This window comes from Bubalus kerabau, chromosome 12 (assembly GCF_029407905.1).
Source record: "Bubalus kerabau isolate K-KA32 ecotype Philippines breed swamp buffalo chromosome 12, PCC_UOA_SB_1v2, whole genome shotgun sequence".
NCBI classification, from domain to species: domain Eukaryota; kingdom Metazoa; phylum Chordata; class Mammalia; order Artiodactyla; family Bovidae; genus Bubalus; species Bubalus kerabau.
In genome coordinates this window covers 55,851,811-55,875,811 of record NC_073635.1, presented here as the reverse complement: position 1 = coordinate 55,875,811, position 24,001 = coordinate 55,851,811, and the positions used below count along the sequence as shown (strand labels likewise).

At 44.0% G+C, this 24,001-nt stretch overlaps 1 protein-coding gene and 1 long non-coding RNA gene across 3 annotated transcripts in view; one reads left to right on the top strand and one right to left on the bottom strand.

Moving 5' to 3' along the window:
• Positions 1-16,426, bottom strand: part of LOC129624602 (uncharacterized) — a 29,073-nt gene extending 12,647 nt beyond the window's left edge. Inside the window, exon 1 of one of the 2 annotated variants that reach the window (XR_008701055.1) lies at positions 16,180-16,426. This is a non-coding gene — a long non-coding RNA (uncharacterized LOC129624602). The remainder of the gene's footprint in view (positions 1-16,179) is intronic. The other variant, XR_008701054.1, reaches the window with a different exon arrangement.
• Positions 16,427-18,222: 1,796 nt separating this feature from the next.
• SPRY2 (sprouty RTK signaling antagonist 2) lies at positions 18,223-23,414 on the top strand. Its single transcript, XM_055542767.1, has 2 exons — positions 18,223-18,725; positions 21,597-23,414. The coding sequence occupies exon 2, from the start codon at positions 21,648-21,650 to the stop codon at positions 22,593-22,595; it is 948 nt and encodes a 315-aa protein (XP_055398742.1). The 5' UTR covers positions 18,223-18,725; positions 21,597-21,647; the 3' UTR covers positions 22,596-23,414.
• Positions 23,415-24,001: the final 587 nt, after the last annotated feature.

Here is a 24,001-nt window from a genome sequence, read left to right as displayed (position 1 = left end):
ATAATTTATAATTTCTCACTTAATGCTATATTATAATGTTTTTTCATTTATTGTAGAGTGGTCAAAATATCCTATAAAAGAGATGTTTTACATAATCTTAATATCTAATCCTGACTGTTAAGTTAAATAGATTGAAATAGACCTAGTACACTAAAATCGGACAGTTTCTCAAATACACTTCTTTTTTAATTCTCAAAGTCCACAAGTCGTGAAAAGCTGACCTCTAAGGTACACACTCATAAGATCATTAAAATATTTTCACTTAAAATGGATTTCTATTGGAAATACCAAGGATCTGTAAAAGAAAGGTAAACAGGAATCATCACAGAAGGCCATTGCTTCATGTTTCTTATATTTTTAATTACTGCTAAGGTCAATCAGAGATTAGCCAATTTTTCTAGAATCTGAAGGGCAAACATAGTCAAGGAGAAAAAGACACACACAGAGGAAACACAAAAATAGGCACAAAGAGAGACGCAAAAAGACCAAAGAGCTCAAAATGTACTTTCTTAGACACCAGACTACTTCAGTTGTGACATATGTACTAGCTCAGGGTTCCTAAATCAGCAGACTGGAGAAAAACTGCCTTGTCATCAGAACTCCAAAATAAATGGATCTCTGGAGAAAAAGAGACGTGGAACCATAGGTCTAAAGCCAAACTTTTCCTGCAGAACAAAACAAATTTTAGCTGTGTAAGAAGTGGAGCATCTTGACCACTATGTTAGAAATTACACCAAAGATCTTCTAAGGACAAAACACTAAACTCGTTTTCCTTTCACGAAGGAGGAAAGCAGAGATAAGGGACCCACGACAGCACACAGAATGCAAAAAGGGAAAGCCGAAATAAAAAAAGGCCGATGAAAGCATAACATTAAAAAGAGAAGTGTTTAGCTGTTAAATCATCCAAATTGCTTTGCCAAATTTTGACATGCTTGATTTCCTGTAGTAAAAAATCTCTTTTTTTTTTTTTCGTCTTTGAGAAAAAAAAAAAAGTGAGGAAAAATAACCAGCTGTTCCTTGTATAGTTCAGGAAACAAGTTTGATTTATTACTTGAAGGTTATTTTTGAATGAGTCGCTTGTGGCAGCCAGAGTGCAAGAAAAGTCACTGAGGCCTGTCCACTTGAAGGGCTCAAACTGCTTCCTGAACAGTCCTTCACTCCGCACCTCCGACGGCTGTTATTGACAACGTGTGACTGGGGCCTTCCAGGATTTTAAAACAGCAGGGGGCCCGGCCAAACAATCAGGCTGTCAATTACCTTTTCCCCTGTTGTGGAAAAGGGGGCCCCTGGACAATGCAACTTCTCAGCGGGGAGTCATACAGCTCCCAGTCTGTAACCCACTACTGCCCCGTTCGGCTTTCAAAACCCAGTAAATGGTCAGGGCCTTCAGTTTTGTCTGTTTCAACCAGCATTACTGCAAGGTAGAGATGTCTCCAGGGAAGGATTTTTCAGTTCTTGCTAGGGCAAATTTGACTCTCTACATTGCTTTCTCTGGTCTTCCTGGACTTTCTTTTTTTTCCTTTAAGATCCAAAAGGATTCAAAGAGCACCCCTCCCCTCCCAGCTCCCCCCCCAACCCTTGTCCTCTGGGAACACCCAATCCTCTCCACCTAGATTGTGCCTTTGCAAACTTCCTGTGGGCATTGATGACTCGCTGTGAGGACTGTCCATCATCCCGCCCCTTTGTCCGGCAGTCACTTCCATTTGAATTTGACTGACTGAGGAAGCCTGAGTTATTTGTAAAGAACAACAAGGCTTTTCATTCATAATTTTAGTAGGGGGACAGGGTGCTAATGACTGAGCTTGAATAACTCAGGAATGTGGTATTCAAGGCAGGAAGAAGCCCAACTGACTGCCAAATGAGGGAAAAAGAGGATGTAGGTGAAAAGTGCCTGGATAAAAAACCAGACAATGGGAGGAGGGATCACACTTGTATACAAATACAAATCTAGGTTTTCAAAGGTGAGACAGAAAGATGGAAGCAGGAAGGAGGGAAGGGAAAGTCTAACAGGATTTCACTAACTTTGGGGTCAAGTTACATGGCAGAGTTTACGGAATCCGAAACCCATAAAGTGTCTACAGAGGAAGTGATCTTTTCTTCCACTGGTGGTTCTCCTACAAAAACAAACAAAAAAAAATTTAAAAAGAAAAAAAAACAAAACTGGTTTTCACTCTCTTTTGGTAGGTTTCATATGTTCAAACAAAGAGAATTTGTTTTGCAGGGGTACTCGGCTTGGCAATCCAGTCTGGGTTCCAAGGAGCTTGCTTATTGTCAGGGTCTCTCATTAATTTTATGTACGTGCAGCATACATACAATATATATAATAATTTTGTCTACCTGCAGCTTCCAAGGAGGAGCGATTGTACAAATATCAAATTCCAATTTAGTTGAATTGTATACCTGAGTATTATAAGTCTTCTTTTTCTTGCTAAGATAATACAATTATAGTTGGGCTTTTTTAAGTTAAGAAATTTAAAGTCTCATATTGGCTTTTTAATGCATTATTATATACTTAGGATTATAGAAAATAATCCAAAATAACAATGTTGCACATTTTAATGCAGAATGATACAAGCTGCTTTTTTCCAAAACAATATAATTCCCTAAGTGAAGAATGTTTCAATCATTATGAGAAAAGATTTACTATGTCTCTTTTGTTAAACCAAGTCAAATAAAGGTTAAAATGAACAATAACAAATGCTGATTTACTTAGAGATCAACAAAAACAAACTGTCAGGCAGTAGGACTCTAGCTCTACCTCCACTGAGTCTATTAGGACTAGTGGTCCTAGAGAGCTCTTGGGGCTACTGAGGTCCAAGGTCAAAGTTCAGAATCTAGGCAGGGTGCTTACTTAGCTCTAAGTAATCAAAATATTAGTTGCCCACAAGTCCCACTCAGGGACTGTAGTTCTAAGGCTCCTCTGTCCATGGAATTCTCCAGGCAAGAACACTGGAGTGGGTAGCCATTTCCTTCTCCAGGGGAACATCCTGACCCAGGATCGAAGCCAGATCTCCTGCATCTCCAGGCAGATTCTTGACCATCTGAGCCACCAGGGAAGTCCTCCTAAGTTCTTAAGTTATAACCTAACCCAACAAATGTTCTTGAAAATTGAGGAACTAACTGTAATCACTATGCAGTTAAAATCCATTACCCATATCACTCTGACAACCATTCTGTTCTGATTAATGAGAAAACTAAGGCATGAAGACCCTCTAATACTCTCCATCTGTTTCTACCTGCTGCTGCTGCTGCTAAGTGGCTTCAGTCGTGTCCAACTCTGTGTGACCCCATAGACGGCAGCCCACCAGGCTTCCCAGTCCCTGGGATTCTCCAGGCAAGAACACTGGAGTGGGTTGCCATTTCCTTCTCCAATGCATGAAACTGAAAAGTGAAAGTGAAGTCGCTCAGTCGTGTCCGACTCCTAGCGACCCCATGGACCGCAGCCTACCAGTCTCCTCTGTCCATGGGATTTTCCAGGCAGAGTACTGGAGTGGGGTGCCATTGCCTTCTCCGGTTTCTACCTGAGTACCCAATAAAGGCAAAGGACAATGAACAGAGCATCTCGGAGCATTCCAAAACTAACCTAAAGTAGACCTTAAGGGAATTTCATCATTATCATCACCATCATCACCATCATCATTTTGCACTTGGGTTTTGAGAATGTACGTCCATCTAAATATAAGTTAGATGGACCATGTTCATCTTGTGGCTTCCTATGCCCCCTGCTCCTTTTTTTTTTTTTTTTCCCAGCTTTATTGAGGTATAATTGACAATTAAAATTTTATATATTTAAAGTACACAACACAATAATTTGATACACATATATATCACGAAGGACTTGATACTGGTGACTCAGCAATAAAGAATCTGCCTGGAATGCAGGAGCCACAGGAAAGGTGGGTTCAATCCCCAGGTCCAAAAGATCTCCTGGAGGAGAAAATGGCAACCCACTCCAGTATTCTTATCTGGAGAATCTCATGGATAGAGGACCCTGATGGGCTACAGTCAATGAGATTGCAAAGAGTCAGGAACAACTGAAGCAACTTAGCATGCGTGCATATATCATGAAATGATTCCAATACCAAGTTAATTGACACATCTTTCACCTCATATAGTTACTTTGTGTTTGTGCATGTGAGAATGCTTTATATCTACTCAGCAAATTTCAAGTACATGATGAAGTATTATTAACTTTATCCACCATTCTAGACATTAAATCCTCAGACTCTGTATTCACTCTATAACTGAAGGTGCGTACCCACCTCTCCCCATTTCCACCAGCCTCTGGCAACCACCATTCTACTCTTTGTTTCTGCAGATCATTAAGTTTTTGAGGGCAGGATTAAATAATTTGCCCCTAGACTTGGAACAATTGTTTGAGTGATAGCTCAATCATACTCTGATGATTCTAGATTCAAAACCAGGTGAGGACCACACTACTCATAAATCTACCACCTCCAGGGACTCAAAACTTAAGCCCTGGGTGCATGAATGACAGATGCCATGACTGTTGTTCAGTTGCTAAGTGTGTCCAAATCTTTGCAACCCTATGAACTGTATCATACCAGGCTTGCCTGTCTTTCACTATCTCCCGGAGTTTGCTCAAATTCATGTCCATTGACTCAATGATGCTATCTAACCATCTCATCCTCTGCCACCCTCTTCTCCTTTTGCCTTCAATCTTTCCCAGCATCAGGGTATTTTCCAATGAGATAGCTCTTCACACCCAAAGAAGGAAATGGCAACCCACTCCAGTGTTCTTGCCTGGAGAATCCCAGGGAGGGGGGAGCCTAGTGGGCTGCCATCTATGGGAGTCAGACACGACTGAAATGACTTAGCAGCAGCAGCAACAGCTCTTTACATCACATGGCCAAAGTATTGGAACTTCAGCATCAGTCCTTCCAATGAATATTCAGGGTTGATTCCCTTCAGAATTGACTCAGAATTCCTTCGGAATTGCAAGGTTTGATCTTGCACTCTCAGGAGACTTCTGCAGCATCACAATTGTAAAGCATAAGTTCTTTGGTGCTCAGCCTTCTCCATGGTCCAACTCTCATATGCCATAACTGGCTAGGTCCAAATTCAGGCCAAACCACAAGGTAAATGTATGATGGTTTTCACCCCAGACCTCTCTGTCACTTGCCTTCATCCTCTCACATGGTGATATTGTCAATAACTGGATCTCTGGGGTACCAAAAAACAAAAGTGAACTAAAAATCCTTGATTTCAGCCTTTAATGATTTCTATGCTGTCAATAAATTCACCATGGCTGATTTTTAGACCTAATGTCACTAAACGTAGGGATGAGCAGAGATATCCATAATCAGCTCTTGCATGTAGATGTGAGCCTTTCTAGCATTTTCATCTACCCATGCTTTACTTGGTATCTACTGCATTTTCTAGTTCTCAATGAGCTAGGAAACTCTATTATGGTTTCATTACAATAATACAATGACTTTCATTTATTTAAGAGTGATTACAAGTCAGACTTCTTCTAAAACTCCACCTACTTTACATATTTAACTCTCATGATGAAGCTTGGACATAGGAAATAATTTTACCCCCACTTTATGGGTGAGGAAACTAAGGCAGTGGATGACTAAGCACTAAGGCCCCTCTGAGACCAACCTAAAATGGACTCTACATGAAGGATCTTGTCATATAACCTTTGTAAATCTCTGCAAGTAATGCTAATGTGTAGGGTCAAAAATCACTGATCTAGAAAATAAAACAAGGAATCCTTGCTACTGGAAAAAAAGTACAGTTTTCCAACTGAATGTGGCTAACTGGCTTCCCTGGTAGCTCAGCTGGTAAAGAATCTGCCTATAGTGCAGGAGACCTGGGTTTGATCCCTGGGTCGGGAAGATTCCCTGGAGAAAGAAATGGCAACCCACTCCAGTATTCTTGCCTGGAGAATCCCATGGACAGAGGAGCCTGGTGGGCTTCAGTCCATGGGGTCACAAGAATCAGACATGACTTAGCAACTAAGCCACTACCAACTGTATGTTAGGTCTCAGATAAAGCTCAATTCATACTTCTACTGGCTCTGTAGACATGCAACATACATTAAAAAAGAGAAAAAGAAAAAAAAAAACCTTTGTTAGGATGTGGATCATCTTTAGGATGTGATAGTTTTTTCAAAAAAATATATTCTGAATAACCTAACTATCTCAATACATAAAGGTAGCAGTACATTTTGAGATGACTAGCTTTTACTTTGAATACTGTCATATTGTTATTTACTTACTTTGCTTAATTTGGGGTCACCAGATAAAATACAATACTGAACACACTTATTAAAAAAAAAAACTATTTGTTGTTTATCTGAAATGCAAACATGACTGAGTGTTCTGTGTTTTTATTTGTTAATCTGGCCTTCCTTAGTGTGCTCAGTCATGTCCTACTCATTTTGACCCCATGGATAGGAGCCTGGCAGAGCCTTCCCAGGCAAGAATATTGGAGCAGGTTGCCATTTCCTCCTCCAGTGAATCTTCCTGGCCCAGGGATCGAACCTACATCTCTTGGGTCTTGCTTTGGCAGGTGGATTCTTAATCTGGTAACCCCAACTTAATTCAAGGCCAGAAATTTCATGCTTTGAATGAAATTTTTACATAGAACCATCTTCCATCCTTACCTCTCCCCATCCAAATATTATTATTATTCTTCCTTCAAATTTAGCCTAATGAGCATGCCAATAAGATACATGGCTTAACTATTTGTACCACATTATCCCCAATGATTTTGAGCTTTAATGTTAATTTATAATTTACTACTATGAAAGTCAAGAAGCTGTCTTAAGCAACTGAACACAGCCAGAAACCATAAATGAAAATAGGCATGAGCTCATGAACAAATTGAAAATGTCTGTATATGGCAAAAACAAAACACCACCACCACCACCAAAGTTTGAAAGACAAATGGAAAATGGGGGAAATAACTGCATTTTAAAATGAGGAAACCAAAAATAAACAAAGGAACAACACTCCAATTAAAACATGAACAAAGGATGTGAAATTGAAATCACAGAGAAAAAAATGCTACTGTCCAAGAAATATTAAAATGTAGGTTTAAATTCAGAACTAAACAAAGAAATACAAAATGGAACACTGAGATATCAAAATTTACCTATGAGATAAGCACAGGTAAAAAATTGTGGCAAAACTTACTATTGGTAAGACTTATGGCAAAACAGTCTTTCTTAACTAGAATTAGAAATTTAAACCGGGGTTTCCCTTACCACTTGGTACAGTGGTTAAGAATCTGCCTTGCAATGTAGGGGACACTAGTTTGATCCCTGGTTCGGAAAGATCCCACATGTCACATAACAACTCAGCCCGAGGGCTGCAACTACAAAAACCCATGCACTCTAGAGCCCTGTGCTCTGCAACCAGAGAAACCACTGCAATGGGAAGCCAGTGCAACTTAACTAGAGAGGAACCCCCGACCCCCCACCCACCCCCTGGAATGAGAGAAAACCTGTGCATGCAACAACGAAGACCCCACACAGCCAAAAATCATTTTAAAATATCTAAATGAATAATAATTATTATTTTTTAAAGAAATGAAAACCGGAGAAATCTTTTGGGGGGCTGTTAGCAATAGTATCAGAAAAATTAATATGCATAAATTTGACTAAAATTCTACTTCTATGAATCTACCCTAGCAGGGTAAGATAAATGCATGAATATATAGGAACAAGAATGCTTACCACAGCACTATTTATTCAAGCAAAACAACTGAACTCCAAGCCCTCAAAAAGAGAAAATCAAATGACTAGCAGTAAAGTATCTTAAAATAAATATTCATCAAATATTTTCTGTGAGTGGGACTTCTACTTCTTCATAGTTTTCTGAATTGCTTGATTTTTATTTTCTTCTTACAGTGAACATGTAATTCAGAAAAAAATAAAATTAACCCATTTGTCATTTGGGAGACAGTGATACAGAAAAAAGAAGAGCAAGGTCAGTTATCTTTGGATAATTCTGGAACATAATGCATTCAGTATAAATTGATAGAAAGTGATCATCAAAAGATAACAGATTTTTGGTAAAATCTCTACCGTTTCACTGCAAGCATGCTAAACCCCTCCCAATCCTGATAATGTGATTTATAACACCTGCTGAGCTGCAGTGCTAATGACTGCCACATGGATGGTGCCCTTTGCCTCTGAGGCACCTGGGGCCTAGGACATTGGGTATTATTTTAGATTTCAGAAGTTTCAACCCACCAATAACTTAAGAAGTAGTCAAAAAGTACAAAAAAGAAGTAAGGCAAAAGTGGAAGGGTGGTGACACATATATTCTTATGGCTGATTCACATCGTTGTATGGCAGAAACCAACACAGCATTGCAAAGCAATCATCCGCCAATTAAAAAAAAATTTTTTTTTAAAGTAAGGCATAAAAGCAACTTATTTTGGATTTCTGTGGTGGTTCAGTGTTTAAGACTTTGCCTTCCAATGCAGAGTCCAAATTCAATCCCTGATTGGACAGCTAAAATCCCACATGCCACACAGTGCAGCCAAAATATAAAAATTTTAGAAGTATTTTTTAAAAAGAAAAAAAAAAAAGGTAAAATAGATAGACAACAGGAATTTGCTATATCGCTCCAGAAACTCGAACAGGGGCTCTGCATCAACCTAGAGAGGTGGGATGGGGAGGGAGATGGGAGGGAGGTTCAAAAGGGAGGGGATATATGTATACCTATGGCTCATTCATGTTGAGGTTGGATAGAAAACAACAAAATTCTGTAAAGCAATTATCCTTCAATCAAACAATAAATTTTTAAAAAAGAAACTTATTTTAACAGTTGTACAAAGTTCATGAGAAAAGGGTGACAAATAATGGGAAGATAATCATCTGTCTGTTGCCACAAACCCTGGCCCTGCCTGAGGTTGAAATGTTCCTAGGATGACTTGTATATATTAACAGAATATTTTGGGGAAATTTAAATATTTCAGCTTCTGTCTAAAACTGTCTTATCTGAACTCCATTCTAAAGTTAGAGTACTGGAGACATTAAGGGTCTTTTTCACCCACACCCTAGGCATACATTCAGAGAGTCTTAGCTTTTTAATAAACCACTCAATATGTACTGCCAAAATGAGAGAATAACAGACACTGAGGCTCAGAGGGAGCTAACACCTGGGCCACTGCCCTGCTCAGAGGTATCTCCTTTGGAAGCCTTCTTCTTAGCCCTGCTGAACCAACACTCAAGCATCAACAGTACCCAGCTGAAAATGACTTAGTGCGTGCCTGCTAAGTAGCTTCAGTTGTGTCCAACTCTTTACAACCCTATGGACTGTAGCCCGCCAGGCTCCTCTGTCCTTGGAGATTCTCCAGGCAAGAATACTGCAGCAGGTTGCCACGCCCTCCTCCAGAGGATCTTCCCTGACCCAGGGATCAAACTGCATCTCTTACGTCTCCTGCATTGGCAGGCAGGTTCCCTACCACTAACACCACCTGGGAAGCCCAGTTGACTTAGTAGATGCCCTTAAATGGCTTTCCTGTGTTTTCATGGCTATTTGCCTCATCTCCCATTTAGATTGTCAGCTCCTTGGACCTAGACACTGGCAAGTTCTCATCTCAAACCCACTGAGCAAAGTGATCAAGCCAGCAACTCCCAGGCCATGAAAACAGGAACCCTGCCCCCAGAAGGCCACTCCATGTTATTGAATAAGAAAGGGTAGTTGATAAGTGTTTCCTCAAAATGCTAGAGAATAGGACTTGTAGTTCAAGACTCTAAATATTATTCTGAGTTGTACTTTCACCTTCACAGGATCATCATGACCTGAAGAAGTGAAAACCATGAAACATCATTGCCTTCTGAAATACAACAAACACCTCTGTCACACATTAACTGTAACCAAATGTGGGTCTTCTTCCTAACAGAGGATGGAACTTCCAGCACCATTGCAGACACAAGGCTCCATCCCCAAGATATACACTTAAAAATTCACTGTTGGTAAGAGCCTAAATATCACTCTTACACAAGAAGGAATTCACATTTCTCAAGCATCTATATTTTCTGAACAAGTAATTAAATCAAGAGAACTTCCAGCCAGAAACAACCACATCAGCTAAATAGGTCCCACCTTCTCTCAAGTGCTCTAGTTTTTTGAGAAGGGGCTTTCCTTGTGGCTCAGCTGGTAAAGAATCTGCCTGCAGTGCAGGAGACCTGGGTTCAATCCCTGGGTTGGGAAGATCCCCTGGAGAACAGAAAGGCTACCCACTCCAGTATTCTGGCCTAGAGAATTCCAAGGGGTCACTTTTATTCATAATGCATAAAAACAAAAATCAAATGTTTCTGTAGAAATACCATTAACAGCTGAATACAGCTAATAACAGTCACTGAAACATGCTTTAAATCTCTTTTTTATTCCTGCTGCTGTTGCTAAGCCGCATCAGTTGTGTCCTACTCTGTGTGACCCCATAGATGGCAGCCCACCAGGCTCCGCAGTCCCTGGGATTCTCCAGGCAAGAACACTGGAGTGGGTTGCTATTTCCTTTTCCCATTTTTATTCCTACATAAACACAAATAAGTAAAATACATAAATTAAATTGGGGGCTTCCCAGGAGGCACATGTGGTAAAGAATCCACCTGTCAATGCAGGAGACACAAAGAGACACATGTTTGATCCCTGGGTCAGGAAGATCCCCTTGAGAAGGACATAGCAACAAACACCAATATTCTTGCCTTGGAAAATTCTATGGACAGAGGAGCCTGGCAGGCTACAGTCCATGGGGTTGCACAGAGTCAGACTGAGCACTTACATAATTTTTTAAACTTTTTGAAAATATTGAGGCAAAACAATTATTTTTACCAAATAAACTACCAAGCCCAACTGAACTGAAATTATCACTGCTACTTATTGAGAATTTCCCATACACTAGCTTTTGTAGGTACTGTATATCATCCAATCCCAACAGCAAGTCTTTTACAGGTGGGAACTAAGGTTAATTACCTGACTCACTCATTCACTCATCTTATTCAAAAATATTTGAGGCACTGAAGGGCCTGGCACATATAAGTATCTCAAATATTTTAAATTAATTTTAAATTAATGGATTAAATGGCAGGCAGCACCCACTCGGATTTCTCACGGAGCTTAAAATACAGCAAAGGAGACAGTTAATAAACGATCACTCAATTGTTACATGAATGTTTGCAGCAGAGACGGTCAGAAGAACAAGGGAGATCTGACTGAGTCAAAAGGTCAGAAAAAAGGTTTTCTAAAAAGACAAGAGAGATGTGAAAGATAAGTAGGAGTTAACACAGCAAAAGGCCAGAAAGTGAAAGGGGAAATTGCATATACAAAAGTAGTAGTCATAGCAGCAGAAAGCAGGGGGTGCGGTGGGTGTGACAAAGGTTGGGAAGGAAAAGTGGACAGACTGTAGGACCAGGAAGTTGGGTTAAGGACTTGGATCTTTATCCCAGGAAAAATGAAAAGCCAAGTTTGAGCATCAAGGCATCCTGATGAGATTTGCCCCAAGTGGCTGAAATTTTCACAAAGAACCTGAAAGGCAAAAATAGTCCACTATTTGGGGGCTTTCTGGAAGCTATTTTAAAAATACATTCTTGAAAGTTAGCAAAGTGCTAACTTCCAAATTTGAAGCTACAGATGATTTAATTTTAATTATTAATATATTTCGGAAAAGGCAATGGCACCCCGCTCCAGTACTCTTGCCTGGAAAATCCCATGGACGGAGGAGCCTGGTAGACTGCAGTCCATGAGGTCGCTAAGAGTGGGACACAACTGAGCGACTTCACTTTCACTTTTCACTTTCATGCATTAGAGAAGGAAATAGCAACCCACTCCAGTGTTCTTGCCTGGAGAATCCCAGGGACAGACGAGCCTGGTAGGAGGCCGTCTATGGGGTCGCACAGAGTTGGACACGACTGACGCGATTTAGCAGCAGCAGCAGCAGCAGCATTAATATATTTAGACTTTTGCCAAATGCATTTTTGAAGGAAAAGACTCATGAGTTTTCTTTTAGCTATACTCGAGCTCCCCCATGATCAGTCTTTTTGTTAATTTCTTTATTATACAGTTAGAGAATAGATGTTCCCTACAGATTTTCTTTCAAGCACATAAAATTTCCATAAAGATTTATTTTTAAACTTTATAATATTTACTATTCCAGGGGTTAAAAATTTAAACTTTATAATATATACTATTCCAGGGGTTAAAAATCATGGCCTTAAAAGACTTACTTCAGTCACTTGCTAATAATTACACAAAACACAATAGTAATTTCTAGGTTAACAGAATGACTCAAGTTTAGTCATTTAAAAAAATCTCAAAACTCTGTATTTAAGAAAATTCAGGTTAATAAAAAATTTACTTAATTTCATTCATTCATTGGAAAGCACTTACTGAGTGTGAACGTTTAGGAATTTCAAAGTGAGTGTTTTTGGTTTTTTGAAATAATATGGTAAAGAATCTATTTTCAGTTCCAGCCCACTAAGTCCAAGGCAGTCCCAATATATACTCCCTCAGATTCTTGGGGCAGATTAGCCTTTTGAACAGTCACAACCAACACAGTTTGTATAGAAACGCTGTTTTATACAATCCCACAATATCCTCAAATGATCCACAATTCACCATAACTTCATAATACTTCCTGTCCAAAGGATCAGGACAGGAAGAAGAAATTGAGTCAGCATGCACCCATCTTCCATTTACCAAATTGAACATTTTTAGACCTGACCTATTAACTGAGATTAATTCAGGGCTGGCTGGCAGCCTGGATGTGATGGCATCTGAATTATAAGAAGGACCATCATGGAATGTGTTTGACATCTTCCTTAGAGAACAAGCTGAACTTCCTATGCCCTTTTGATCACAGGTCCACAAAATGGAAAGTATGAAGCCCCAAACTCCTCTTTTCAGAGGCTAAAATCTTAGTAATATCCAAATACTCATTTCAATTTGTGGTTTTTACTTTAGCATCTAGGTTAAAAAGATTCCAAAATAAAGGGCATGTGTGTGTGCTAAGTCACTTCAGTCGTGTCCAACTCTTTGTGACCCCATGGACTGTAGCCCCCATGCTCTGTCAATGGGGATTCTCCAGTGGGTTGCCATGCCCTCCTTCAGGGTACCTTCCCGACCCAGGGATTGAACCCGTCTCCTGCAGCTCCTGCGCTGCAGGCAGATTCTTTACCGCTGAGCTACCAGGGAAACCCCAAAATAAAGGGACCAAATGTTAAAAACAGAATAAAACATATAAACCTGGGACTATCTGGGGAAAGGCAAAGCAACAATACGATGGTCTCACCAATTAGACTTTCTCTCCAGACATCAGTCTTACAAGGGAAGAAGCCTGACTGTAAGGTCATGGCATAAATATAATGGTAATATAATGAGAAAAATCATGTTGACCAGTAGAGAAATTTTGCATTGTTACAGAAATTCAGTCCATAACTGACTTTTCATAAATTGTAGTAATACAGTTCCTAGGGCTGGCAGGAAGACTGATTAACCTGTAGAAATCGCCAAGTAGATAGATTCAGGTTGACTGTAAAATTTCTGGAAAAACCCAGACCAACCAGAGCCTCCAGTTCAAGATGAACCCATCATTTCTCTTACCCAAGGATGACTCCAGATCTTTCCCCCAGTCTAGCTAAGGATAAAAGGACATCACCAAAGAAGGTCAGATACAGAGATAAGCTCTTCCCAGTCTTCCTAGGGATGTAGATAAGAACTGAGTGTTCTATTTTGAATTTCTATTGTAGCAACTCCCAATTCTCTCCAAGAGGTAACAGATACAGAATTTGAAGATTCAAAGCAATTCAAAAAGTAAAATGACTACAGTCCTGGCTGTCAAATCAAAAGGTCATTATTGCAAAGCCTTTAACTTAGGAAGGTCCCACCCAAAAGAGTCCATGCATAAATTTATTAAGGCAATTGAGATACTCAATTTTTACTCTTGGAAGCAGTATACACAACTGGGCCATCTTTAAATAGGAATACATAGATAATTCACCTTGGTTATAAAACTAAAAACTAAATAAATCAATGTTCTTCTTTGTCTCAAAAAACACAGCATATCACTGCAAGATACAGTTGGTTATCAAAACTGGATCTAAACCAGTAAAGCCAAGTGGTTCAGTCAATCTCATAAAAAAACTGGAACTAGAGTTGTTTAAAACTACATTCTTGGAGAAGGAAATGGCAACCCACTCCAGTGTTCTTGCCTGGAGAATCCCAGTTGGGAGCCTGGTGGGCTGCCGTCAGTGGGGTCGCACAGAGTCGGACACGACTGAAGCGACTTAGCAGCAGCAGCAGTGAAAAGAGACTGGATGCAGTCAGCCGTGGGGGGAGGGAGCATGGCTGGGTCTTTTCAGCTCTGGTCAGACTTGCCACACACGTGTGTGCCTAAGGGGGCCTCCCGCTGCCGTCACACAGTCAGGTTTAGCATGATTCCCTTCAGTGACCGAGCTCAGAAAGTGTTCATCATCCCTGAAGTCCTGAAATGTTAAAACTGTAAAAAATAACGATGTGCATCAGGCAACTCTTGGCCCCTGAGAACTCTCAGCCGTCTGTCCTGGAGTCTTAACTCATTTGAAGGAGCTTCTCCAACAGCCACAAGCCATTTGGAATGTGATGTGGGTGATTTCTACTATCCTCTGAACTTCTGTACTTAGAGGTTTTCATATTAAACATGTTTTAAAATCTTAAAAAAAAAAAAAAAAAAAAAAAAAAAAACTACATTCTTCTGTTACTACGATATAAACCAGAAACTTAAGATGAGTGAGTGCAACCTTGGAAATATCTGACTTAACTTGTCCAACAGACCTCCTGGTAAATAAGCAGTCTACACTGTCTATGGAAGACTGGGGGAGGCAAAATTCACACCTGTTTATACACTGCCTCATTTAAAAAAAAAATAAACTGAAGGTACTTAGAGTTAATAAAGGACTTTCCAGGTGGCTCAGGGGTAAAGAATCCACCTGCAATGCAGGAGATGCAGGAGACTGGGGTTTGATCCCTGTGGCAGGAAGATCCCCTGGAGAAGGAAATGGCAACCCACTCCAGTATTCTTGTCTGGAGAACCCCATGGACATAGGAGCCTGTCAGGCTACAGGCCATAGGGTTGAAAAGAGTTGGACACTACAGAAGCGATTGAGTCAGCAAGTGATAGTTAAAAAAAGGAAGTCCAAAGAAATGAACACAGAAAATTAAAAGGCAGAAATAAGATCCCACTGTTCAATGACTGCGATTAAGAGCACCTGTTACTTTGTGCCTCCAGAGAACTTAGAGGTAAGTGTTGGTGTAGCAGGTGTTTCCAAGGATTGGGCATTTTTCAACATCAGTCAAGCAGGAACACCTGTTCACATATTAGGGTTACCTCTCGAACTCTCCACAACACATTTGAAAATGGACTCCATTGTGAAGTTTTACATAACATTCTTTCAAAACTCTAAAGTATCTCCCCAAATTAACCCGTTATAATTTTGGCATATAACATGAAATCAATTTTAGGACACATAATACCTACACCAAACACTTCACTAGGCGTGCATGCACCCACATGCACGCACACACACACAGAAACATACTTCCTCTTGGAGATCACAACTAAGTAATCTTGGAGGCACAAGATAGTGCTTTATACACCACGTGCGGAAAGTAGCAACAATGAATAATAATTTAAAAAATAGTAAGGAGTAAATTAGAAAGAACCCAACAGATTCTCATTTTTAGATTGCGCTTAAGGTATAGGTTAAATGTTTTCCCAGCTTGCAAACCGGATGTTGGGTGAGCTAGATTACACAGAATTCCTTCCAGTTCATTAAAGATAAATTCCTAGATTCTTCCCTATTGGCTCTGTAAACACAGAAGGTGTTCTAAACAGCCAGAAGCTTCTAACTTAAATTCCACTTTATGCTTTCAGCCCGAACAGCGTGTTTTCGCAGAGCTCCTGCAGTGCTGGAAACACAGCCTGACACAAGTATCCCCTAAGAAGCAGCCGTCGGGTTTCTTTCACCTGTTCGGCCTGAGACTTGTTGGCCAGACTGAGGCAGCGAGTTCCCGCCAGCCTCGCACACCCTGGCTTTGGCCGCCAACTCCGTCCCCCTCGGGAAAAGCTGGGGTTCTTCGGCACCTGGGCCCCTCATTCTCATTCAAACGGAATGTGTCCGCTGACAGGGTAGGGAAAGGCACCTGCTGTTGCACTTACATGAAAAACGTCTTTTTATTCTTTGTGAACCGGCCGGACCAAGGTACATTTTGGAAGGCAACCCCGGCTGCCCTCGTGGAGTCGCGTTGAAGAAAGCAACCCCAACCCCACGCCGGGCGCCCCCTGGTGGCCTGACGGGCCTGGAGCGCAGCGGCGCCTGCGTCCGCTCGGAGGCTCGGAGGACCTGAGGACCCGGGCGTCGGGGGAGCGGCCGGGGCTAGGGGAGGCCCCGTTGTCCCGGGGACGCCGCGGAGCAGGCGGACTTAGCCCGGTCCACCCGCACCCGAGGGGTGGGGGGGACAGGAGGCCAGCGTCCGGAAATAACGCAGGCCACTTCCCCTGCCACCTCTGGTTCCAAACCCGGGGCGAGGAGCCCTAGAGAAACATGAAGAAGGCAGGGGAGAAAGCGTGGCCGGGAACACCCCCGGGACATCCGCAGACGAGGGCTCGGGACAGGGCGGCGAGCGCCAGGGCGGTTGTGAACCGAGGTGGGCTGGAACCAGACCCGGGAAATCGAGCATCACGTTTTCCTAGCAGTTTCAAGAACTCTAACCCCAGGACCGCGAGGTCGCAGGTGCTATTCGGGAGTTCTGACCGTACTTCCCTGTAAAGTAAAATCATTCTGTAAATCATTCAGAATCCAATATTAAGAGTGTGTTGGAGGGGGGGGTGTTAATTTCCATTGGAGCTCCCACGTCCCTGCACGTTTCTTCGTAAACGATCGGCAGTTAGAGCAGTGCATATGTATGCATTTTCTATCTATACATTTCTTTTTGTAAGTGGGAAAATAGATCACCTTCAAAATGGACAATAGAATCTTACTGGGGAATGTTCTACGTGACAAGGAGAGTAGGAAATGAAAGATGATTCTTCTAGGTGAGGAGGAAATCTGCAGTGGAACAGCGAGCCCCCTCCCATTTCAGAAGCCTGTGATGTGGCCCTTAGTAATCGTTTACGTGTGTAGGATTGAGTTAACTAAAATTTTTAAAGGCCTAGACTGTAGCATTTCCATCAGCAATTGCGTGAAACAAAACGGTAAGAAAGATCTTCACAAATCTTCCATCTGTACCTCACTCCCTCTGTTAGAACAGCATCTAATATTAAACCGAAAAGCTACAATTGACACCATCAAAAGCAAATCCCGGCCAGAGCAGAAGGTACTTGAAACCCGAATCTGCATTCCGCCCCTCTTGTACCCCGCTCGGAGGTGGGGGTGGCGGTTTGTCCCGGTGCCTGGTGTATAATCGGGTTAATCCAGTAGACAAAGGATAAACCAATAGCCCTCCCACCTCACTTCCCGCTCCCCTACCCCTCCCCCTGCTTCTCTCCCCGTCGCCCCCTCGAGGGGGAATAGAAAAGGGGAGAGCCTGTCTTGTAATGGATTCCGAAGAAAGTCTCAAAACCCGCAACTGGTTTTTAGTGCTAACATAGCCTGGCCGGGATTAGTCTGAAACGTTCATTCCCTTCTCCTAGTGGCGGGGAGAAAGTTCCCTAAATCCACCGAGCTCAAGGTTCGTCCTCCTGGCCTCTGGGGAAAACTTTAAGGTCAGTGTTTCCTTGAAACTAGATCAACTGACCCCGCCGTGCCCAGCCCGGCCCCGCGGGCACCGCGCGTGACGGCGGCCCGGGCGGCAGGACCGGCCCGGGTACGCGCGGGGCGGCGCGGTTGCCCTTTTGAATGCCTCCTGCGGCTCGGAGCGCTGGCGGGCGCTGGAGTGTGAGTGAATGTAGCCCCGCGGAGCCAATGAGCTGGGACCGGATGCGATATATCCTCTGGGACAACAACTGCTCTGTTCCGCTTGGGATCCACATGACGCCATTTACTGCTGCCGCGGCCGCCGCAGAGCTCCCTGCCTCCTCCGGAAAGGCGAGGGCGCAAGCCAACGGCGAGCCCCCCCCGGCCGGGCCCCAGACCCTCCTCCTCCTCCTCCTCCTCCTCCTCCTCCTCTTTCGCACCCACCGCCCCCGCCTCGGCCTCGCCGCCGCGCCTCCACAACGCCCAGTCTGCACCGCCGAGAGCTGCGCGCCGCAGCGCGAGCGGAGAAGAGGGGCCGGCGGAGCGCGCAGCGCCCAGGCCCCCGCGCCCGCCCGGCCCGGCTCGGCCCGTCCCGCCGCCCCGCGCGCCCCCGCGCTGCCTCCACTCGGACGCGGCCGCGGCCGCACGACTTGGCCATCTGGCTTTTAGGTCCTCGCGAAGGCCGTTTTCTTTTCTCATTCGCTCATCTGCCGGGAGAGGAGACTCGCCGTTGGCGCTTCGGCCTCCAGTTCATTGAGAAAAAAGGGGGAAAAAAAAAAAAAGGAAATACTCCGCGTGCGCTTCTAGAAGGGGGGTCGCCTCCAGCCCCGAACTCCTGTTCTTCGGCTAGGACTTGGCTCCGGATTTTTTTCCTTTCCTTTTCTCGTCCAGCCAATCGCTCAGAAGTTAGACTGAAGCAGAGTTTGGAAGGAAGGAGAGGCAAAAAGTTTGCATCAGGGCTGGATTTATTTGCACATCTCGGAAAGAAGAGAATCCAACGGAGAGGGGTTGGTGCAAAGCCGCGATCACGGTGAGGCGCGTTTGGCCGGCTCTTCCCCTCCTGGCGCCGCGGCCGGCGCGTTGTGGGCAACATGGAGTAGGTGCAGCTGGACCGGCAGTGGGGTCCGGCTCTCCTCGGGCCTCCCTTTCTCTCACCCCGCAGGTTTTCCGTGGGGAGCCCGGGAACTGCCCGCGGATCGGCCTCGGCCTGCCTCGGCGGCGCGGGGGGGGGGGGGGGGGGAGGCGGTTGAAGTGCGCGCGGGGTGCCGTGTCCCCGGCCCCACGACCCAGCGCACCCGCGCTGGGGGTCTCGGGGTGGCGGCCGGCTTACGGCGGCGCACTGACCGCGAACTGGGCGCTGAGAGCGGGAGAGGCAGGGAAGCACTTTGTGTTTTCCAGGGCGCCGCTGAAGGCGCCCGCACTTCGAACCTGTTCTCTCCGGGGAAGGCAGGTCCCGGGAGAGGCAGTCCCGAGGCAGGGGCGCCGGGGTACCGAGGGAGTGCGGGTCGCTGCCTCGCGGGTGGAAAAAAAGAGGACAGGGTGGCGAGTGGAGGGCGCCCCCGCCTCAGCTCGGCGTGGACTGCGGCGAGCACGCAGAGGGTGGGAGCGTCGCCCTGCCTGGCGCCGCGTCTCCGCGGTTCAGAAGTGCAGCTTTCTCTTTTTTCCGTTCGCTGCGGTCGGCCTGGGTCACGCTTTTTTTTTTTTGGACGATTGGGCTGACCCAGCACAGGAAGAAAGTCATCAAGCGGTCGCGATCGTTTTCCATTACCTGAAAATAGGTGGCAAAAGAGACTAGGTTTGGGTTTTGTTTTTTTTTTTCCTTTACTTTGATGGACTGATCCACTTTTTGTGTGTGGTTGCTGCTGTTTTTTTAATTCGGAACCTTGTGCGTTTTTACAATGCGGTTTCTGTGTTGGATTGCCCCACCCTTGTGCTGAAGTCCTTTCTCCCTCATCCTTAGTCTGATCACACACAGTTCTTAATGGGGGGTTTAAAAGCGGTGGCGGGGGTGGGGGGTGCTGCGAAGGGGAAGAGGGATCAGCGGAAATAACTTTAGCAAACCTCCTTACCCCCCAAAAGATGCTACTTTGCACTGCAAGCATAGCGGCAAGTGTCCAGCTTAGGGACCTGGGTCTTGCATGCTCGGCGTAAGGCGCTGGAAAATGTTCTTAATTTTTAAAGCAATTTTTCTGAGACTTGAATACATGTCTGCATACAGATGTATATTTTTAATATACAGGCGCGTGCACATTGCACGCTCAGGTCAGCGCAGTGTGGCGTCGCCGAGTGTGCCAGGGTTAGATGACCCGGCTCTGTGTCTCAGGCAGGACTTTTTTCCTCGCGGAGTCGGGGTTGGAAACCAGTGCCCTGCGTTCGAGGGCCTTGGCCGGAACGTCCTGCGATGGGCTGTGTGACCTCCGCCTGAGGGTGAAGCGGCTCCCTCTTGGACCTGGGAGCCAGTTCTTCGGGGTGGGAGAGATTTCTATCTGGGAAGGCAGGGAGGGGTTCCTCCAGCGTTCCAGGGCATGTTCCTTTGCTAGGCGCCCCCGCCCCTTCCCCCCCACCCCCGCCCCCGCCTGTCTGTCCGTCCTGGGATTGTGCGCAGGGGGCCAGCTTGGCCGCTGGGCTGCGTCTGTCCTCCCGGAGAAAAGTCCCTCGGGGCTCCGACAGAGTCCCACCTGCTGGGGACGGCGTTGGGGCGCAGATAGAGCCGATAAACTAAGAACAGCGCTGTCTTGTCTGCCTTTCTGTTGGAGCTGAGATCCGGTTTCCAACTCTGCCTTTTTCCGAATTGGAAGGCGTGTGTCACCTGCCTGTGTCTGTTTTCTAAAAAGTCAGACTGGATGAAGGTCCACTTTTGCGCGTTTTTGGTCATTGTAGACTGGGTTGACAAAGAGGATGGTCGTTTTGAAATTTAACAGAGGGATGGCAATTTAAGCGGTTACTTGTCAGGATTGATAGATTTGCGATGTGACACTTGAATTTTTAAATCACTTCCTGTTATCACCAATCAGTGTATGTTTTCAATTATTAGGTTTTGGGAAATGGGCAAAAGCAGTTAAGATTTTGACATGATTCATTTCTAAAACAAGGAAAACGAGTCTTTTAGCTGCAGAATTTAAGATTTTCTCCGAGGCTTTCAGATTGTAAAATATGTGATTCTCAAGTTGTTGGGAAGTTGAAAATAAGTTCCTGTCTTTTGTTGCTAGAGGTGTAAGTTTGCTCTATTGTATTCCTGGCACCTAACAGGATTTAAATTGATGTGTTTTCAATTCTATAACTTCGTGCTATTATATAGTTAATGATAAGGCATGATTGTTGTATAAACTATATATTCCTGGGGAAGAGAAGTATTTACCCTTTTTTTTGCATGTCATTTCATCCTGTGGGATTTTGTAAAGTCACAGAATAGTTCAAGCTGTTTAATGTAAAAGCAGATGTAAAGTAGGAACCAAGAATTTCTAGGCTGTATCTATTGAAGTTCCAGGCAAAAATGACCATGATAAGTTGAAACCTATTTCACAATTTGAAAAGGTATTCAGCTTTTGAAAATGTCAGTATGAGTTATGTTCCAAGAGTACTTTCCTGCAGTTTTTACAGGGAACCTGAACCTTGCAGATTTTTTGCTTATACGAGTAAGGAATCCTTACTCATGTGATTGAAGCAAAGATCAGTTTGGTGTCACTACACTTCACAGGATTAAAGAACAGTGGATACCTAGCTGTAATTTTTACTTTTGGGTACAGGCGTGGATAAGATGGCTGTCCTAATATGTTCCACAGCCACTCCATTTTCAGTCTGTTTCTCCAGGGGATGTGGGGAGTGAAGAGTTAAGCCAGGTGGGTGGAGAGTGGGTAGTATTCTGGAGTGTAAACCGTCTCCTTCCTCTTGGTTTCCGCAGGAATTCAGATGTGTTCTCAGCCTGCTGGAGTGACTACACTTCCCAGACCTGATGGAGGCCAGAGCTCAGAGTGGCAGCGGGTCGCAGCCATTGCTGCAGGCACCCCGTGACAGTGGCCGGCAGCGTGGGGAGCCCGACCCCAGGGACGCCCTCCCCCAGCAGGTACACGTGCTGTCTCTGGATCAGATCAGAGCCATCCGGAACACGAATGAGTACACGGAGGGGCCCACTGTGCTCCCCAGAGCTGGGCTCAAGCCTGCTCCTCGCCCCACGGCCCAGCACAAACACGAAAGACTCCACGGGCTGCCCGAGCCCCGCCAGCCCTCCCGGCCCCAGCACCCGCCGGCCCACCCTTCGGCCAGGGCCTCTCTGGCCCGCTCCATCAGCACAGTCAGCTCGGGCTCTCGCAGCAGCACGAGGACAAGTACTAGCAGCAGTTCCTCCGAACAGAGGCTCCTAGGATCCTCCTTCTCCTCGGGGCCTCTGGCAGACAGGATCATCCGAGTGCAGCCCAAATCGGAGCTCAAGCCAGGTGAGCTGAAGCCACTGAGCAAGGAAGATGTAGGGCTGCACGCCTACAAGTGTGAGGACTGCGGCAAGTGCAAGTGCAAGGAGTGCACCTACCCGAGGCCTCTGCCGTCAGACTGGATCTGCGACAAGCAGTGCCTTTGCTCGGCCCAGAACGTGATCGACTACGGGACCTGCGTGTGCTGTGTGAAGGGTCTCTTCTATCACTGTTCCAATGACGACGAGGACAACTGTGCGGACAACCCGTGCTCTTGTAGCCAGTCTCACTGTTGTACACGTTGGTCAGCCATGGGCGTCATGTCCCTCTTTCTGCCTTGCTTATGGTGTTACCTGCCAGCCAAGGGTTGCCTTAAATTGTGCCAGGGGTGTTATGACCGGGTGAACAGGCCTGGGTGCCGCTGTAAAAATTCAAACACCGTTTGCTGCAAAGTTCCCACTGTCCCACCCAGGAACTTTGAAAAACCAACATAGCATCATGAATCAGGAAGATTGCAGTCTTAAGGATTATTTCCCTCTGCCCCTCCTTTTTTTTTTTTAAATACACACATATGCAACCAACTAAACAGCTAGAATCTTGGCACTGTTGATAGAGGGTTGGGATATCCTGTGCTGTTTGCAGTGAAATGCTTTTTTCATCCATGTGCCATTTTAATTGATATGCTTGTTAGAACTCAGCTAGTGGAGCTCAGAGTATGGGATACAGACGTTGGTGACCTACATGTTGCATAAGCTAAAGCAATAGACACTCTAGGTGAAGTTTTTGTTTGTGAATAGTACTTGCAAAATTTGTAAATTAGCAGATGACTGTCCCTCTCCCTTCCCCCACCCCTGTTGTTTTCTCCAGAGATAATGTGCTATATTTTTGTATATACAATAATATTTGCAACTGTGAAAAACAAGTTGTGCCGTACTATACGGCACATTCACAAAATATTATACTAATATGTTGTACATTCGGAAGAATGTGAATCAATCAGTATGTTTTTAGATTGTATTTTGCCTTACAGAAAGCCTTTATTGTAAGACTCTGATTTCCCTTTGGACTTCATGTATATTGTACAGTTACAGTAAAATTCAACCTTTATTTTCTAATTTTTTTCAACATATTGTTTAGTGTAAAGAATATTTATTTGAAGTTTTATTATTTTATAAAGAAGAATATTTATTTTAAGAGGCATCTTACAGATTTTGCCCCTTTTATGAGGATGTGATAGTTGCTGCCAATGAGGGGTTACAGATGCATATGTTCAATATAAAATAGAAAATATATTAACGTTTGAAATTAAACTGAGCTGTATTGTCTTATTTTACATTTTCTTTGGTTTTTTTTTTTTTTGAAGTGAAAAAGAAACCATTTTAGAAATAGCATTTCAGTGACAGATATAGTTTCACTTATCTTATGCTTGCTGCTTTAAAGTGGAGATTTGGTGATTTTCAGGGATAATTCTAGCAATCAGGAGAAATAATTGAGCACTTGACTCACTTAACAGTATTAATCATAGGAGGGCTCATTTTGGCTCCTGTTGTTTTGCTGATTTGCAGACTTGCCTTTGCTTTGCAGGTTTAAAAAAAAATCTTAAGTAATTCATTCAGGAGACTTACCTAAAAGATGAACCATTAGACTTTTTTTTTATATAAAGTTATTAAGAATGAATGTCAAGGCTGATTTAAGACCAGAGAAATGAATTTGGTTCAACATTTATTGACTGGTCTCTATGTGTCAGGCATGCAGTATACACAGATGAATGCTTATAATAGAGGCAAAATGTTTTCTTGACTTAACTGGCCGTGTTTTTCCTAGTCTCTGGTTTTAGACTATTGGGCTTATCGCCATGATACAAGAAAAAGACATGGAAAATATAACTTGTTTTGATTCA

Bases quoted from the DNA above. Each gene is read 5' to 3' on its own strand.
- SPRY2 (XM_055542767.1), top strand. From the start codon at position 21,648: ATGGAGGCCAGAGCTCAGAGTGGCAGCGGGTCGCAGCCATTGCTGCAG.